Consider the following 19,783-nt stretch of genomic DNA (forward strand, 5'->3'; position numbering starts at 1 on the left):
ACAGTCTGTAGGTTTCTGAGATTAGGCTATTGATAAGAGTGCCTTTTTCTTGTGATTTACTAAGATATTTGTAACTAGACGGAGACTCCGGGTCCTGCAGGACCGTGATCTCTATCAGTTAACCATTTGTTGTTCCCCTTTCCTTTGTTCTTGGGCATCCAGCAGTGCCTGAGGGTTATCACACTTGTCCTGCCTGGGGAGTTTTGCAGGGGGGGAGGGGGGGTTGCAGCCTGTCAGCTCGCCTTATGCTCCCTCATCAACTACACTGCCTCTTTACAGTTTGGAGATGAACGGACCATCTAAATTATGCGAACTTGGATGTTTTGGCAATGTGAGTTCTGCGGAACAGACCCTTTTGGTTGGCTATCCGGTTGGCTTTCAGGTTGGGGTTTGGGAGACTTAACAGTGACCGTCTCCTCCCTGACCCCTGGGACCCTGGGACCTGCCCTTTGCCCCTCTCCAGTCCTCCTTTTCCTCTGCACACACACCTGCTCCACGAGCCACACTGGATGGAACCACTTTTCCCCCACGGATGCCCCCACTCAGCTGTCCCTGCAGTGGCTGATGCAGGCAGGAATGTTCCCTGCCCTGTCTCCCACCCTCGCCCTGCCCTCCAGCCTTTCCCCGGACATCTCTGTGCTGTCTGCCCTCCTTGCTTGGTCAGGGCCGCTCTGAGGTCACTTGGTTCTGTCACGATGATGCAAATACATGCGTTTCTAGTAGAAAATACAAAAGCTCTGAATAGTAGCTGTTAAGCTAACAGGTGCCCCGTTCAATGGTAACGTCTGTTTCTTCATCGTTAACATTGAACCGACATAGACAACTCACTAGCCTGGTGACCTCTTGGATCATTGCTTGTTTTCTGCAAAATTTCAACAAATAGGTAAATCTATATGTTTGAAACAAAACACCTATTACACCTGCCTCCTTAGAAAAAGATCGTGAAGATTCGGGCTGCCCGACCATAATTACAGCTGGCGGGCAATCGGAAATCTGTCATCTATGTGAATACAGAACAGTTGCAATTTCAGGAGGTGCTGACCCTGCATTCACTTTTCTAATATAGTCTGCTTCCCTCCAGCAGCTGGATGTAGAAACTGGATACACAGACCCCTATCAGATTGTCCTTCCTGTTAACCTCATGGGGTCAAGTCCAGCCACACCAGACACGCACCTGGGGTGCTGATGTCATCACCACAAAGAACCTGGCCAGAGCTGTAGCTGTGATTGGCTGTGATTGGGACTTTGTTATGCTGAAGTCACAAATCACAGGAAAACGAAATTTGGAGTTAGAAATAATAATTACCAACCGGAAAGGTATTTACTAAACAGTGCCGATTTCCCAAGGGACAATAGTAAAGCAAATGTGATTTCGTTTCATTTTCTCCATCCCAGAGAGCGGATTTCTGCTCTTCTCCAGCTAGGGGCGAAGCGAGGAAACAGGCTTTGCGCTCTCACGACTTGCAGAGTGTTGCGAGGCTCATCTGTGTAGAACCGCGGCTGCCTGACTCCTAACGTCCCCACTATGCCCTTGTATGTGACCACGCACAGGCTTCCTTCCGTTGTCTGTAGAAGGAGGGCGTCGAGCTAATCGGTACTCCCCTACCTAGGTCCACAAGAGCTCCAAGTTGTCTTAATGGTTCAAGAAACCCGGATGGAACTCGTTCAGAGAGATGCCCAGCTAATTGAAACTACCTGTACGGGCTACAGTTACACCAGCTCACTCACTGACAGTCTCCCACTGATTAAAAATTCAGATTGGCAATTACACGCGTTTTTCTTTGAACGCTTGCTTAGCAAATGGCCTCTCCCGGCGGACTCTTTGGAAACATAGTGGGAATAAACCTCGTCCTCGTGGTCTCTAGGGATGCGGAGATTAGGAACCGTTTGGAGACAGAACCTCCAAGGCCTCTCCCAGCTCTGACCCAAGAGACCCTAAGAGAGCAGTGTTTTAGATTCACCAGTCTGGATGGGCCTTTGGGGGTCACCCAGCACTCCCGTCTCCCTTAACACGGGGTGACATCAACCCCGCCTTCTTGCATTCAACAGAGGGGCAGACACTCTCCTCAAGAGCCTAACTCTTCATCAGTGTGAGGCACCATTGCTGTCACACCTCAGACAGTCAGAAGAGTGACAGCAAGGACGTTGTCCCCTTCCTAATGGTCCTTTCCCTCTCTCATCGCTTATGTTACAAGTCCCAGAAATTTTAGCAGTGAGCAGTAATATACCCTTACGTTTATATAGCCCGTGGGAGGCCTTTTCTCTGACCTCATTTCATTTGCCAAACGTAGTCACTTTGAGCTCCACTGTAAAGCTAAGGCAGTGGGGGGTGGGAGGGAGTCAGCGAGTTGGCTTTGCCCGACCCTGGGAATGACTGCATCCTTCCGGCTTCTGCCCGGGGATCTTGGCACTCGCCGGCCGGGCTCTGGCCATCAGCGAGTCGAAGGAGAACGGCCGTCGGGGCCTCCCCCGGCGCGTTGTCCTCGATGAAATAATTACCAGAAGGAGCCCTCGGATGGGACAGGGCCCATTAAAAATAACTTCAGGCCTCTGCATCTTGAAGCAGCACACGCGTTAGGGAGCGGCCTCTTTTCTTGGATGTGAAGGCGTCCCATGACCCTTCCTGGCCTGCCAGCTGCGTGTGGCCCAGGCCGAAGCCGGATGGGGCTCCGGCTCCAAGCCTGCCCTTTGAGGCTTTGCACTCTGAGCAGAGGAGTGAGATTTTTGAATAAACGACGTTCAGGAAGGTGTTCCCTCAAAATACAGGAGACGATATCGATATTGGTCTTGCTCACATCTTTTCCTGACCATTTGGTAAATTGTAAACAAGAACCCCAAATGGCTATGATTACAAGTTCAGGTCCGAAGGAACACCTCCGGGCCTCACCAGGGACTGAAGCTCCTGTATAGAGTGTGGGTCTCCTGTAACCACACACGTGAAGAAGCAGGCATTTCTCTGGGGGGCCAGACCACCCCCTGCTGTTGTACCGTCATCTGCTGCCTCCGAAGGGGGGGACGGGGGCACCGGGCAGCTGGAAGTGAAGCCCCCTTGGCAGGTAGGAAAGAAGGCAGGCAAGTGAGCTCCGTGACCCGACACTCACCCAGATCAGCTGCCAGGAGTCGAGCTAAGATTCCAGGCAGGACGCTTCACTGAGCCGAGCTGGTAACCAGAGCTGGGCACTAAGCCAGGGCCACAGGTCCCTGGAAAGTCTCTCTGTGCCGGCCCTTAGCTTGTTTGGTGCATCCTGGGTGCTCTGTGCCGTCGTGGGGTGTGCTGGAGGGTTTCTGTTCAATACTTTGGGGTTAAATAATGCCTTGGCAACAATAACGATACCTTGGAGAAGGGGGCCGTTGATTCACTATTGTCTTCTTAGCTTAAAACAGTCTTTAATAGGACAAGAAAATAGTAGTCCTGAGGTCCCGTATCTGGAAAGTGATAGATCTGGAGGAGGTCCTAGAAATCGCCTTGTCTTTCACTGTTCCTGGCTTACCCTCTCATTTGTAAGATGAGGAACATAGTAAGTCTTCATAAACAAACATTTCTATGTCCTCAGCTGGGGCAGAGTCCCGGTATGGGTTCCCATTACAGGCACAGACGCTGAATCCAGCCCAGCTGTGTGTGGTTGGCTTTGGGTCTCTGCTCTTCCCGAGTGACGCACAAATCGGGGCGGAGGTCTTTCTGGTCATTAATCCACAAAACCGGCTGCATTCCCCTGAGCAGGCCAAGCCTCCTAGAAGGATGTGTTGGCTTCCCCAGGGAGATTCAAGGACTCCTGAAGAGTTGTCCACATGTTGAAGTGCTTCAGTTCATACGGCCATGACCCCACACAATTGCAGGTTTGGGGAAGGTCTTCCGGGAAATATCTCCTTTTAAAGCTCCTATTAAGGGATCATTTTTTAAGCGATGACTTCAACAATGCATACGTGGGGAAGTGCTTTATAACCAGAACTGCTATTTGTATTTTGTGTTAAAGAAAAAAAAAAATTCAGGGGGCGCCTGGGTGGCTCTGTCCATTGAGCATCCGACTTCAGCTCAGGTCATGATTTCGCAGTTCGTGACTTTGAGCCTCGTGTAGGGCTCCGTGCTGACAGCTCAGAGCCTGGAGCCTGCTTCCGATTCTGTGTCTCCCTCTGTCTCTGCCCCTCCTCCTCTCAGGGTCTGTCTGTCTGTATCTCTCTCTCTCTAAAATAAATAAACATTAAAAAAATTAAAAAGCAAATTCAGGCTTTAGGCTTCAGGGATTGCCACTGACACTCTTGTCCAGCTGCTTTCTGAGCAGCTCACCTGTCATCTCTTGGCTTTCTTTAAGAAGGTAGGAAAGGGGGCGCCTGGGTGGCGCAGTCGGTTAAGCCTCCGACTTCAGCCAGGTCACGATCTCGCGGTCTGTGAGTTCGAGCCCCGCGTCGGGCTCTGGGCTGATGGCTCAGAGCCTGGAGCCTGTTTCCGATTCTGTGTCTCCCTCTCTCTCTGCCCCTCCCCCGTTCATGCTCTGTCTCTCTCTGTCCCAAAAATAAATAAAAACGTGGAAAAAAAAAAAAAAAAAGAAGGTAGGAAAGAACCATCTGGTAGCTGTAGATGTGGCTTCGGTGAGGAGAGAGTCCTTTCCGGTTTTGTTCACCATTCCATCCACAGTGCCCAGCAGTTGAGGCACGTCGTACGTGCTCAGAATCCAATTACTGGGCAGGGAATTCAGCTGAGGGTGGACTGGGTGTCCCCGTGGAGCTGCCCGGACACCCGAGGGAGTCAGGGTTTCTAGTCTCCAGTGAAAGCCTCTCGACTTTTCTTTCCAGCCTGAGGTCTCCAGTCAATTTGAAATAGGTCCTATCTCCACCTCTTTGGACTTGAATCGTCTTTGCATCTAAAAATCTGATTTGGACCCGCCCTGCAGGCCCTGGCAGAAATTGGGGGAATGTTCCACGTGACTTGCAAAGCTTCTCTTCCTAACAGCAGTGAAGGAACCATGTATGTTCTTCCCTTGCTTCAGAGTATGGCTGGGGCTAAAATCTCAGTTCCAGAATGTCCTCGGGATGTGGGAACTTTCTCCATGTTGCCCGGGAGGCTGACAGAGGAAAACGACGCTCAAAGCGCACTGTTCCGAAAACTCAGTGCGTCGTGCGGAGACCTGTTCGCGGTCAGGTCTGTGTCTCTCACGGTTCGTTCTCGCAGGCTCTCTCAGGTTCCCAAACAGCCGAAGCCCCTTTGCAGCCTGAGGTTTACGAGCAGTCTGAAAGTTGCCGAGCTGAGCCTCCCCTGCCAGCCGAATTGGAAACCTCAAGGCAGTGGACAGGCTCAGAGTTTAGAGTCTGGTTCCAGACCTCACCCTGCCTGGCCCAAACCTTTCCTTTTTTTTTTTTGTTTCTTTTTTCTTTTTTTTTCTCCCTGATGCTAACTCTCGTTTTGTTTCTTTTGCAGAGTTGGATTACAGAAACTCCTACGAAATTGAGTACATGGAGAAAATTGGTTCCTCCTTACCTGTAAGTTCTGCTTGCTTTCCCTCCCTGTCTTGTGAAAAGGTAGTCACTGGCCTCCTCCTGAGCTCAGGCCCCCAAGCCAGGGTCCTCTGTGTCTGCAGCATCCTTGGCTGCTGCCCAGGAAGGGTGAGCTGGGACTGGGGGTCTCAAGTGTGTGGTTCGGTCCACTTGAGATGGCATTTTCAGGCAGAAAATGATGGAATGCAGTTAGGCCTTCCGGCAGAATGATTTCCCTTGAGGGGGGCGGGGGGCAGCGCCTGGGCGCCTCAGTCGGTTAAGCGTCTCTTGGTTTTGGCTCCGGTCATGATCTCACGGTTTGTGAGTTCGAACCCCGAATCGGGCTCTGAACTGGCAGAGCTTGAGTTTCTCTCTCTCTGTCCGTCCCCCACTCGTGCTCTCGCTCTGTCTCTCTCAAAATAAGTAAATACACTTAAAAAAAAAAAAAAGAGTTACTTCCCTGGACTGAGAAAGGACTAGAGCTTTCCTTGAAAAGGTGGAGGAGCGTTTTGGTGGTTTTTAAGGCACACTGTCATCTGTGGTCTTCAAATTAAGTGCTTTGTGTAACTGAAGACTGCCTTTTCTGGCAACATGTCTCTCCCCCGCTGTCATTTAAGTGGCTGTGATGGGCGTCTGTCTTCCCCGGCTCAACGTCTGCTGCCTCCAGGGCACTTGGTTCCGAGCAGGACCTCTCGCGTTGTGCTGTTGTCCGGTGATGCCATCGGAGGCCTGCAGGTGCCACTTCCTGTGACACTGATGAGCCGGACACACTGCTGGGATCTTTTTCTTTACATCATTCGTGGATGCCGGGATTGCTGCGTCCAACCCACCGTTTGCTCTAAGTCAGCAGACCGACCATGATGGAGGCGCTCACTGCACTGGGCCACTGGGCTTGTCCCCCCCCCCGCATTCGGCGGTGGGCAGCGCCCAGCCTGGGGGGCTTGCCTACCCCTCCCGTTTCCCTGTCCTCTCTCCTGGCCAGCATCTGCTGGCTCCTCCCTTCTTGGTGGCTCAAGAAGAACGCAGGCTTTTCCCAGATGAGTTATTTGTTCTATTGAAGAGAGCTCTGCTTTTCTTTTTTCTATCTATCTTTCTTTCTTTCTTTCTTTCTTCCTTTTTTCTTTAAGGTTTATTTATTTTTGAGAAAGGGAGAGAGAGAGAGAGAGAGAGAGAGCATGAGCAGGGGAGGGGCAGAGAGAGCGGGAGACATGGGACGCAAAGCAGGCTCCAGGCTCCAGGCTCTGAACTGTCAGCACAGAGGCCGACGTGGGGCTCGAACTCAAAAGCCATGAGATCATGAGCTGAAGTCGGACGCTTCACCGACTGAGCCACCCAGCTCCCCAGGAGCTCTGCTTTCCGATCTCTATAGCATGTTCAGGCCACCTGTAGCTGAGCTGACATGTGCCTTTGATCCCTGCAGCAGGACGATGATGCCCCGAAGAAGCAGGCCCTGTACCTTATGTTCGACACTTCTCAGGAGAGCCCGGTCAAGTCTCCCCCAGTCCGGACGTCAGAGTCCCCGACGCCGTGTTCAGGGTATGACTTAAACGAGGGGAGAGTTATGGGTTGGGCCGGCTGTCCCCAAGCCTCTGGGCCCTGTGGCACTGCTATCCTGGCTTGGTTTCATTCACATGTGTTCAGGCGGCCCGCATCTCGGTCTCTGACCGTCCACATGGATATACGTGTGGGGCTGTGTTTCCAGCTGCCCTTTGTCCTAAGGAGAAATCTGTTAGCAGCTGAATGCGTGAGCCTCTCCGATCGCCCCCCAGTGCACACATGACTTTGTTTTGTGATTTGTCCCGTGGGGAGGCAGCGTGCCTCGCATTCAGACCCTGAGTTACTGGCTGCGTGACCTGATGCGGGTTACGGGACCCTCCTATGCACAGTGTCCTCATGCTTTGTAAAGTGAGGGTAGTAACAAGACCGGCCCTGTAATTAAATGAGGCTCTCAGTCTTACAGGCACCCCCCAAACTGTGCCATGGGAAAGGGGGCCGACTGTCCTCCATTGCCATCGGGAGCATTAAACCGAGGCGTGGAAAGGAAAACACGAGTCACAGGGCCGGCCTCTGTGTGGTGCCCGGGACACGTTTACTGCTCGTGTGGGTGTGAGTTCCCATTTGTCGGGCTGCCCCGTTCTGAGCTGTGTAGCGCTGGATGGGGCAAGGGTGGGCACCCCTCTGTGCTTGGGACCCTCCTATCCCCTCTTACCTGCCCATTTCTCCGAGCGGGGCTGAAAGCTCTAGCTTTGGTTTCCAGAACCTGCCCACCGTGACGATGGTGATGTTATTGCAGCAAGGATACTGGTGATGGGCACCGTGTCAAAGTGTAGCCAAGTGGCCTCTCACTTTGATCTTCCTGTCCTACAGAGAAAGAAACTGAGATACGGTCCCTAGTCAGGCAGGCTGCTTCACTCCAGAGCTTGTGCTCTCAACCAGTGGCATCTGTGCCTCTGACTCTCCCTCGTGAGCAGGCTCTGGGGTGGGGCGGGACCACCCTCTCCCTCAGGCTGTCCGGCCCACAAGGCTCCGTGGCCACCTGACATCCACCCCATTTCCCTCTGGGAACGTAGCCTTGGAAGTCCAGGATCCTTTGGGATGTTGACTGACGGGGGGCATCCTGGTCGATTTCAGTGGGATGTCCCGTGAGAAAAAGTAAAGCTGCTCTTCGCTTCCTCAGGTCAAGTTTTGAGGAAACTGAAGCCCTTGTGAATGCTGGGGCAAAGATCCAGCATCCCGTCACACGAGGGCTGGCCCCCAACCAAGAGCCACACTTGCAGGTGCCGGAGAAATCCTCCCAGAAGGAGCTGGAGGCCATGACCTTGGGCACCGCTTCAGATTCGATTGAAATTGTAAGTGGGGTCGGAGGGGCCCGAGATCGCTTGGGGTGAGGCCTGGGCCGGCTGAGTCCCATCACCAACGGGTCCAGGCCTTCAGAGCAGTACTCATCCGGTACCAGGCGCGGGGCCCCACCCAGTCCCTGGACCACAGAAGCCAGCCTAGGAGACCCCCCTCTGTAGCCACGAGAGAGCTCTGACTCTCCATTTTCGCCAATGGGGTTTTGCAAATTCTCACTTCTCTTGAAGTGCTTTATTTGCCTTCAGGGTTGTTGGTTTTCCACGTTAGTCCCTTGGGGCTCGACTGTTGGCTTTGGAGCCGTGCTCGGTCTGTACCCTGCTTCTCCATGCTCCGTGGCAGAGGGCAGAGAATGGCAGGTCAGGGGACACTCCTTTTGGGGAACAGTTGGCATTCCTGGGCCTTGGTGATGGGAAATCCCTCCTGTGTATGGACCAAGGCTGTACCTCTCCCCTCCCAACCCCTGTGGAGCCTCGCAGAGCCAGCAGACCCCCTGAACATCTAATGGACCATCTTTGTAGGTGAATTTTATGTGCATCTTTTTTTTAACTCCCTCTTAGCAGTCCCCAAGAGGGTTTGAGGCTGTTGACTTAGTTACTGTGAGTGTCAATTTTGTTGTTCTATATTAGCAGACCGTTCATTTATCTCATGCATCAAACACTTATCGAGCACCTGCTGTGTGGCCGTTAGATACCAGGAAAATATTAGTAAGCAGAAAGAGAGTGGATGTGATCCAGCCATCTCTCAACTAGACACTGTGGAAGGATTCATGCACGATTCAGTTTCTACACAGTTGGCTCCTGATGTTGAAGTCTTTGTAACCTACCCAGAGACCTGTTTTCATTTGCAATCATCTTCCCGTTATTTAGAAAACGACCTTTCCCAAAACCTTTGATGATATTTATACTTGGAGGTGTTTTCTTGATGACTTATATTATGTTTGGAAAACCCGTCAACTGGCTTGTCTCACCCCGAGCCTTTGAAGTAAATAAGTAAATGGTAACTTTCCTCCCACCAATTGGTTAGGGGGTGAGGGTGGTGTGGAGTGGGAGCGTACGTACCTAACGCTGTGCTTCTGGGCAAGGCATTGGGCCTGTCAATTTCCAGATGCCCATCATCAGCATGTGGGAATCAGCCCAGATGAAAAGGGAAGTATTAGCACCTAACGAACATTCTCTTTAGCCTCAAGTCAGAAACGTCCAGCAAATAGGTGCATGGTCCTTGCTTGGAATCGATATCACTCTGTCTCCTCTATTTTTCCTCTGTGTCCTCTTCTGCCGGCCTTCAGACAGCTCCTGAGGGCTCCTTTGCCTCTGCTGACGCCCTCCTCAGCAGGCTAGCTCATCCAGCCTCTCTCTGTGGTGCGCTTGACTATCTGGAACCCGACTTAGCAGAAAAGAACCCCCCAGTATTTGCTCAGAAACTTCAGGTTTGTAGCCCACGTGTGACCTTTTGGGGAGTTTGTGAAAACCTCAGTAGAGCATGAACTCCGAACCCCACATGCAGTGAGGCGGGATTTAAGGAGGTGTTACTGGAAATGCTCCACATGAAATCTCTCCCCCCCCACCAAAAGACTGATGTATGGGTGTTCTTGATCCAAGACGCCAAGATGATATAAATTGTGTGATTACATATGGGACAACCCATTTATATTTCAATTTGGAAATTGGACCCAAACAGTCATTTTTCAGAAATTTTGATAGCCCCAAAAGCAGTTTCGGTGATTTATTCACGGAACCAAGGGTATTAGATCACCATTGCGCCCTGCTCTTTATATATATGGGAGAGCTAGCTCAGACTCCCAATGAGATAACATCTGGACTCGGCCTTACATCTGGAACCAAAACAATCAGCTGCTCTGTGCCTTAAATTTGACAGCTTAATTTGACATCCTCTACACTAAGACCTTCAGGGCAAACCTAGAGAGATTGCGAGCAGTCATTTGAGAATCCAAAACCATTCACGGAAATTGTCGGCCAACTTGACGTTAAACCAACGAAAGGAGAGAAACCGAAGGAAACAGTGCAGTAAAAATTTTGATCCCGTTTTAAAAATCGTGTCATATTTGACCACATGATACTTCCCGACAGACATTCCAAAGGGCAATTAGAAAGAAAGAAAGAAAGAAAGAAAGAAAGAAAGAAAGAAAGAAAGAAAGAAAGAAAGAAAGAAAGAAAGGAAGAAAGAAAGAAAAGAAATTAAACACTTATTTCATGATCTGCTGAGGTATTAATCGTGAAAGAAAGCCAGAGCGTGTGTTTTTCCTGAGTACCTGTCATGACATCACGTGGCATATTCATTTCTTGGATGTGGAAAACATTGACATCCTGTCTTGGTGCATTTTCCCCCGCGGTTTGCTCACCCCCACCCCCCCACCCTTGGGCAGGAGGAGTTAGAGTTTGCCGTCATGCGGATAGAAGCCCTGAAGCTGGCCAGGCAGATTGCCCTGGCCTCCCGTAGCCGCCAGGATACCAAGGTACGGGTTTGGTGCTGCCGTGCGCTGCCTCTTGAGAATGTGGTGTGGTCCAGAAGTTTGTTTGCTAACCATTGGCCAAGCAGGCAATGTCCGTATTCTACAAAGTGATCTAAAATGTTCTAAAAAGCCAAAAGCATAACTTGCGTAGACGCCGAGCTCACCCCTAAGATCCAGTTAAATCTGTGATGAAGGAAACAGCAGGTTGGTTGGTAAAGCTGGTTGAATGGAGGAAAATATGAGAAGCCGGTGTAGAGTCGGTGGAATAAAGAAGTCTAGAATCTTAATGCAGTCTTATTGTACGGTCTGATATAAAACTGGTTAATATCGGCTAAATAAGACAAATAGAAACTTGGAGGTTTTGTTTTCTGTAAAAATCACTTCTCTACTGAACATAAATAATTCACAACTTTTCTATTTTTATTTTAAGTTTCATTTATTTTTAGAGAGACAGAGAGCGGGTGAAGGACAGAGAGAGAGGGAGAGAGAGGGTCCCAAGCAGGCTCCGCATAGTCAGCTCAGAGAGAGCCCCGTGCGGGGCTTGAACTCCCAAACCGTGAGATCATGATTTGAGCCAAAATCAAGAGGCAGACAGTTAATGGACTGAGCCACCTAGGCGTCCCACAAGTTTTCTATTTTTCTACAAGTTAATATCTAACTGTAATGAGACCGGACCCTAATCAATAGTAAATAGGGGAACCAAGACCTTCCTGAGACATTGGATTGACCCATAGGCCAGAGTCGACAGAATTACTGAAAAGCAACCCTTTTCGGTAAAGGGCAGATGGTCAGTATTTTAGGCTTTCTGGGCCATCTGGTCTCTGTAACAAGCACTCAACTCTGCCACTGTAGCTCAAGAACAACCACAGACAATATGTAGATGAATGGGTATGGTGGTGTTCCAGTAAAATCCTTTTTACAGAATAGGACATTGGACCATTTGGCCCGCACCCCGTAGTTGGCCACCCCTGCTCTAGAGTAGAGTACGATACTGACCGAGCATGCAGAAATCTTTGTGCCTGGCTTCCAAGTTTGGCGTAACTTTTCTTAACTGTTTGAACGAGTCGCCGAAGATGTGCAAAACTATGGCCCCGTGAGGTCCAGCCCAACCCTCAGGGCTGACGGTGAGCTGTGGTCTCCGAGGACCCGCTTCATGCTCACCCCCCACACTCCGCCCTGAGTTGGGCAGCCCAGTGCACTCTGTGGCCTTGAACGCGTTGGTGAACCTCTCTGAGCCTCCGTTTTTCCAGCTGTAAGATGAGGCTACTAACAGCGAGTTTGCAGGTTGCTGTATAGACGATGTGTGTGGGACGGTGCCATGCCTGGCACACAGTAGGTGCGCAATGAATGAAAGCTGCTCTTGTCAGCTCACCTTCGCTTTTGCCTCTGATCTCACAGCTTCTCTGCTGTAGGGAGTCCAGGGCCCGTTTTACAGATGGGGAAGTGGAACCATGGAAACAGTCCAAAGCCTGACAGTGAGTCACTGACCCAGCAGGAACGAGGACTCCAGTCTCCAAATGGGAGCCCCTTGCCTGTCCGTCTCAATTAACAGCTCACTTGATACAGGATCAGAAGTTCATGTGGTGCTCCTGCCTGCAGGGCTGCCCACGTGTGATTTCCCTGGAGCAAAGGAGGGGGGCTCCCGCCCAGAGACATCGCTCACGGAGAGAAGGTGGTCATACTGTGTGTGTCCAGACTGGGAACACTGGGACCCAGGGCAGGGACGAGAATGTTAACACACATTGCTGATGTCCTTGTTCTCATGGTCAACCCAGAAGCTTGGATTTAATTTCCACGAGAAAGATTTTTAGAAAGCATTAAGCAGTGATGATTTTTTTCCCCATTAGATTTATTTCTTGATATTCTTGGGTAGTGGCCTGAGGACAGAATGAATTGCTTCAAGTTTGGCCACTGTAAATGCAGTATATTCCTGTCCAGCAGTTTGAGGCAGAATTGAGCATGTTCTAGTAAGAGTTCAGATTGAGTGTGAAATGTTCTGGAAAGTCTCGTACCCCTGCCTCCTTCTTCCAAGGGTGCATCAGACATGACAGTCGGCAAGTAATTGATTGGCTGGCCGTTGACTTCTGTCAATTACAGCCTATTCTCAGACCATGTGTCCCGATTTCCATATAGAAAATACTGTCACCTGACTCTACTGCGTGTGGGTCAAGAGACGGCCCCAGCCACCTCCTTATGTATTTCAGAAGAGTATGCTAAAAGAAACATTCCTGGGGGTAGAACTGTCTTGGAGCGTAAGGAACATTTTTCTCTGCTGTAGTAACTTGTACCGCTTTTTTGGGTTTCTGTGGGTTTCTCGTTCATGTAGACGCTTGATTGCCCCTTTACTGCTTTGGAAATTGCTGATGTATAGAAAGAGAAACAGCAGCTGTGTATCCAATTTGCTCTTTTTTCCTGCCCATAAATTTCAGCTGCAGGTGACATAGCCCAGTCTTTTTGGCAGCATGGTCTTAAACTGTTGCTAACACAAAAATGAAATCACTTGGAATGAAAAGAAATCACTTGGAGGGATGAAAAGCCACATGAAATATGGTGGCGGTGATTTCTGGTTGCTCCTTCAAGCAGCTTCACTTTACATTTCCCTTTAGACCAAAAGCCAGCTGCGCTGACCTTCGAAGGTCTGCAGTGGGGTTTTCTGTCTCATTAGTCAGAAGATGTTAGAAACGGGGAAGACTCCTTGGGGCCCCAGGGTGTGGGGCTGTACTGTAGCTCCTTAGCGTTTTTCTTCCACCCCCTTCTGGCCGAAGTGAATTGGATCGTAACCTCCTGGGGTTATTAATCTGACCAGGGTGGCCAGCTGTGCGGTACAGCCGCCCCGAGTGTAACCAGGATAGATAGAGCGTAAATGGCCTGTCTGTGTGGCTTTTGCAAAGCGATACAAGGCACACGAGGGGGTGGATTTCATCTCTGTGCGTAACGGATACTGGTTGCGATCCCTGAAGCCGTTGGCCTTTCTGGTTGAGGGGACCCAAATACGAAGACCGAAGGAAGTGTGTGGGTAACGTAGGAATAAGGATCATGTAAATGACAAGCTTCAGGACCGGAGGAAGTCCTAGAAACAGGCCCCTTAGGGAGGCAAAGGGTGCTGATCCCCAGTGCAGCGTTGGATTCCTCCACGAGTCCTGGCTGATAAAGGCAGACGCCTGGGTTTTATGTCGGCAGGAGAAGTTGGCAGGTCTGGGGCAACCTGTGCGGGCGAATGGCCTGACCTCATAGGCTCCTTCTCTCGTGCTTTGTCCGGAAACCACCCACCACCCCCGACATTAGTGACCAGCACGATGCCCGAAAGCTGCAAGAACAGTCTGGAGAGCAGAGACAGAGGGCTGGCCTGGGGTTTCACCTCGTATTTGCCAGTTTGGGGAGTTTGCGGTCATCGCCTGCAGCCTGTGCGGAGAGGGGGTGAGGCCACGTCTTGACTCAGTGGGAAGGAGCGGCCAGTCACTGGCTGGTGGCACCTCTTGTGGGAGCGGGTGAGGGCACACACTGAGTGTCATCCTGAGCTCAAAGCCTGCAAATTTGGATGCAGCAGCTCCAACGAGGGGCCCCACCTGGCTCTACCCCCAACGTCCCAACCTGTGCCCCCTCTCCATGACCTTGACCCAGCTTGCCCTGGGCTCCCAGCCTGACCTACACTCCTGGCCCCCACCCTGTGCACGCGTCTCCCACAGCTCTTGGGGACAGCTGGCTCCCAGACAGGGATCCCACCTTGCTCCCCTTGAGGCCTGGAGACAGGGAACCGGCCACAAGGGCTGTGAGCCTGGGTGCGTGGCACGACCGTGAGGCCAGAAGGGCCCCAGGCATGAGGTCTGTGGGTCTGACTGGTGGCAGTGCCCCAGAGGGTCCCATCAGGAACCAGGATCTGAGTGAGTGGATTGAGGGGCCGCAAGCTGATTCCAAAGGCTCCTGCTTTTTCTGAGTTGGGGCCATTTCACATGTTACTCCTCTGTGATTTCTCCTGGCTTTTTGGGGCTTCTCCAAAGCTGCAAGTGAGTGGGGGTCTCTGCAAGAGGAACAAAGCTTAATCTAAGCCCGATGTTAAAATATCAGCGAGACACAAGCCTATTTCAGTTAGAAATAGTTCTTGGTTGTAAGAGAAAACAGGAGTGTGTACCTTGGATTTCATTAACATGCAGATACTGCAGGCAGTAATTCAAATAGATTCTGAAGTCATCTGTTCCTTTATTGAAAACACCAGGTGGCCGGGATGAGAGGTGATAGTGAATCACTGTATGCGGTGCTAACCATTGTGTTTACTTAGCAAGCTCATTAATTTATCTATATTTCATTCCCTGCCTTGTTGTACAAAGGACTCAGGCAGCTGCAAGAGCATCAGTTCCTGCAGCGGTCGGATTTCAATTCTGCCCTGTCCGATGAAGTTAGTATTTTAGTCCATTTCCCCTCGCGCTTCACGGAGCTCTCTTACTTGGAGTCAGAACTAGATCTCATTCTGGGAAACCTTTTGGCCAAATCACTTCGGTCCTCCCATTTTTTTCATCTTCCAGAGGACCAGGATGAGTGGATGGTGTCCAGTGTTCTTTCCACTTTGAAATTTTATTCTAATTATGTTTTCAAAGGACACTTCACTTCAAAAGTGACAGGAACAGGGTTTTTTTTCATCGTCTTCAGTATCTTGTGTTTATGAATTTTCTCCGTAAATACAAATAGAGTCTTATTGTCTAGGTGGAAGTGTGTCTTTACTTCCTGAGAAGTTTCCCATGTGGCAAGTAGAGCGCTGAAAACATTTCAAACAGCAGAGATTAACCCATGCACGGGAGAGGCTCCGTAGCTCTGATCTGGTGGCATGCTTTCTTCTGCGAGATCAGCCTGCCAGCTCCTGGGTTTTGGTCAAATGTCCTGCACTGGAGGCTTCTTTAGGACCCGAGGAAGGAAAGATCGTGGCATCCCACTAGACACCAGAGTATCACCAGGGTCTGGTAGAACGGGGGGCCGTGTGCTCCCCTCTCTGAGTGATCATTCGGGGCCCACTGCAGAGGGAGCCCAAACGCTCAACACCAGGCAGGGGCAGCGAAACCCAAGCCCGCTTCTGGGACAACCAAAACCATGTGCTGTGCATGTATACGACTAACTGGCCCTAACTCTGTCATCTCCAGTCCTATCCATTAAATTTCTGCCTGAGTTTTCTAAGTTATTTCAAGTTCATTGCCTCTGATGCTCTAGCGGGGGGTAAGCAGGCCTGTTCGTGGGATGGAAGAGAGAGAGCCTTCGGGTGCGCCCCCCGCCCCCGCACCGTCGGTTCTTTAACCTTACCTGCTTCCGCTTATAAGACCAGTCCCCCCCCCCCACTTTCTGCACATCCCTCTTTCGACTCCAGCAGGGTAGAGCTGTGTTCCCTGCCCACGTCTCATGAATTTCCCCAGGAACCTGCAGTCCCACCCTGACCGGCTCCCCACCATGACACTTCGCATCGCGTTGGACTCTAGTCCCCAGGGGTGGCGGTTTGCCTGGGCATCCGTGACGGTGTCAGGAGGTTAATGCATAGGACTGAGAGTGTGCTTGCTTGGTTTGGTGTCTCTGACAAAAGAACTAGACTACCAGCCCCGGCTGCACCGTTGACCATGCTCCTAACTCCGCATCTCAAGTGTGTTGGAAATGGCTGAGCTTTTTGTGCAAAGGGAGGAAGAGTAACGGTGGTCCTCCCCTCCCTCCCAGGAGGCTGGTGACTGCCCTGTCCAGTCAAACCAGTGTCAGTTGTGGGAGAGGGCAGGGAATCCCACCACCTCTTGAGGGTGGTTTTCAGTTTTGCCGTCGACACAGCAGACTTCAGGCGATGTAACTGCAAAGGAACCCTTCCCTTGGGGCATCCGGAAACTAGCTTTCGAAGGTGACGTTGGTTGATAGCCACGGTAGGCCCTAAGCTTTGTGTGAACATATCCTTTCAAACGGGGCTGAACGAATGTTCCCCAAATTGAAATGCAGACAGTCTTGCAACACTGATCAGATCTGCAGTTATTCAAAACTAGGCAAATGGAGATTAGAATTCAGCATCGTTCGCCATCAGGCTTTTATTTTGGGAGCGGAGCCCGCCGGAAAACAGCCTTGGTTCTTAAGCGCTGTGCCTAAATGCCTCTGCGTCTGATAAATGGCAGTGATAAGCAGGCACCAGACATGCTTGACTCCGAAAGCTGGGAGTTGGGGAGGCCTCTGCCATTAGCCCCTTTGTCTGCCTGTGCAGGTGCAAAACGATCGATTTCCATAGATTGTATCCGGCCTTTCCCCACTCATCAGTCTGAGCATTTTCTCATACTTTTGATGTTCTTTGTTTCAAAACCATACAACTGACCCACTCACGAGGGGGTGAATGCAAATCCTCTGTCCTACGCGTGATACTAACGTGTTTTTTTTTTTTCTAATTAAAAACCATCCCACAGAGAGAAGCTGGTCACCCAACAGATGTCTCCATCTCTAAAACAGCCTTGTACTCCCGCATTGGGACGGCCGAGGTGGACAAGCCCGCAGGCCTTTTATTCCAGCAGCCTGACCTGGACTCCGCACTCCGGATCGCCAGAGCAGAGGTACTGTGTGGCATGCGTGTGGCTCGGAGGAGGGCAGCTCTGGTCGCCCTGGGAAAGGCTCCAGTCTCTGCCACGCGTAAATAAAATTATATTTACACCCATGGTCCACAAAGCCAGCATCTTTGGACACAGACTATATTCTGCAACCATTGCAGACAGAGGCGGGTAGCAGACGGGCTTTGATCTTCCTGGACACCATTGTTTAATGAGCCTCTATGGCCTTGTTTGATTTATAACAAAAAGCATATGCCTTTTAGTTGCTCCCTGGTGGGCATTGCGGAAGTCTGATATCTGGCTTATTTCTGTCTCACGCTCTGGGGAAGTTCTCGGAGTCCAATTATTGTTTGGTGTGGGAAGTTCTGATTCTACATTTATTCAGTGTTTCCTTCTTGGTCTGTGAATCGCTCAGATCTGAATTCACTCCTCTGGAGCTCACCTTTCTCTTTCCTCCCTGATGCCAGATCATAACCAAGGAGAGCGAGGTCTCGGAGTGGAAGGCTAAATACGAAGAAAGCAGGCGGGAGGTGATGGAAATGAGGTCAGTTGTGGTGCTTCCTGGCACCTGGGGCATGGCCCACCTGTGGTCTCATAGCAGCTGGAGCTGCTGTGGCCCACGAACCAAGTCTTCCCAAGAGTCACCTGTTCTTTAAGAGACAAGGTTTATATTTCCGCAAAAGTATTTTTCGTCATGTTACTCTTATGAAAATATCATGCACCTGAGCTAAATATTGCAAACAAATAAATACCTGTGCGATGAAAAGCAAATCTCTTTCCCACCCAGTCTCCAATTCCACTCCCCTCAGGTAGCTGCTATCCACCGTTTCTGGTATATCCTTCCAAGAATTTTCCATTTCTTCCTTTTTTTTTTTTTTTTCTGAAGTTTATTTATGTAGTTTGAGAGAGAGAGAGAGCATGAGCAGGGGAGGAGCAGAGAAGAGGGGGGAGAGAGAATCCCAAGCAGGCTGTCAGTGCAGAGCCCGACTTGGGGGCTCGATCTCAGAAATTGTGAGATCATGATCTGAGCTGAAATCAAGAGTCAGATGCTTAACCGACTGAGCCATCCAGGCACCGCTCTTTTTTTTTTTTTTTTTTTTTTTTTTTTTTTTTTTTTTTTTTTTTTTTTTAAATTTATTTTAGAGAGAGAGAGCGGGGGAGAAAGAAGGACAGAGGGAGAGAGAGAATCCCCCAACGCAGGGCTCCATCCCATGACCCTGGGATCATGATCTGAGCCAAAATCACAAGTCGGACACTCAACCAACTGAGCCACCCAGGCGCCCCAAGAATTTTCTATTTCTGATTGCAAATGTGTGAATGTGTCTATACAGACTCCATTTTTCTTCCAAAGTGGGGAGTAGAACTGTACATTATCCTGTATTCTCTTTTAACATTGTAAAAAATCTGTTTAATGTTTTTATTTGTGAGACAGAGAGAGACAGAGCTGAGCAGGGGAGGGGCAGAGAGAGAGGGAGACACAGAATCTGAAGCAGGCTCCAGGCTCTGAGCTGTCAGCACAGAGCCCGACGCAGGGCTCAAACTCACAGACTGTGAGATCATCACCTGAGCTGAAGTCATAACCTGCTTAACCGACTGAGCCACCCAGGCGCCCCTCTCTTTTAACATTGTAAATCTTGGACAGATTTTTATACAACTGGACCTTATTGTGTAACAGGTTTAATGGTCCTTGTATGGTTCTAACAAAGTGAACTTCACCAGTCTCCGTGGATAAGCAGTTGGGTTACCTCCGGAATTTTGTCTGAATGATTTATTTCCATTTGCTGCATTGGTATTAGAAGAATAACAGCCACCACATCTTAAGTGCCTATCGCACCACCTGCCATGTGCTGTGTTTCTGGCACACGGTCTCTGTTGCTCCCCAGGCCCCTCAAGAAGCGATCATCAGCCCCATCTGACAGTGGGAGGGCTCAGAGAGGTCAGGTGACTTGTCCAAGGTCCCGGAGCTTCTAGTTAGAAGAATGTGAATTTGAATCCACCTTTCTGGTCATAAAACCCCAACTCTTTCCACTGTACCCAGGGGCCTGCCTCCCTCGTCATGTCTGACGGACCTTTTTGCCTTTTATTTTCCTTCGTGATTCATCGTCATCTTAGAGACTAGGAAACCATGTCTTGGGCTAGAACTTACCCTTGGGATGTGATCTTAAAAATGGTATGGCCAAGTGGCGTTTTTAAGAAACTTGGACCCAAGCCTTGGCCCGGGCCATCCCAGGTTAGTGAGCACTGCCCGGGGCTCCAGCTGCTGCCAGGTCTGAGAACCGCTCCTGGGAACACAGTTCATCTCTCCACACACCAGCCTTTCTTCAGCACAAGCTGAACTGACACATGGGTTTTCCAGTCTCAAGGGAAGAGATGAGAGATCGTTTTGAACGAGACGAAAGATCTGGTGCTGTATTGAAAATCCTCAATAGGCTTGCTTCGTTTT

The 19,783-nt window shown here is 50.4% G+C and overlaps 1 protein-coding gene across 1 annotated transcript in view; it reads left to right on the forward strand.

Annotated features, from left to right (window-relative positions):
- TACC2 (transforming acidic coiled-coil containing protein 2) overlaps positions 1-19,783 on the forward strand; it is a 214,718-nt gene that overhangs the window by 181,845 nt on the left and 13,090 nt on the right. The window contains 7 exon segments of the mRNA XM_045439735.1: positions 5,414-5,475; positions 6,890-7,005; positions 8,147-8,318; positions 9,611-9,751; positions 10,709-10,798; positions 17,203-17,346; positions 17,808-17,884. Coding sequence (XP_045295691.1) covers positions 5,414-5,475; positions 6,890-7,005; positions 8,147-8,318; positions 9,611-9,751; positions 10,709-10,798; positions 17,203-17,346; positions 17,808-17,884 — 802 coding nt within the window.

The sequence above is a fragment of the Leopardus geoffroyi genome, chromosome D2, assembly GCF_018350155.1.
Source record: "Leopardus geoffroyi isolate Oge1 chromosome D2, O.geoffroyi_Oge1_pat1.0, whole genome shotgun sequence".
Classification (NCBI taxonomy): Eukaryota; Metazoa; Chordata; class Mammalia; order Carnivora; family Felidae; genus Leopardus; species Leopardus geoffroyi.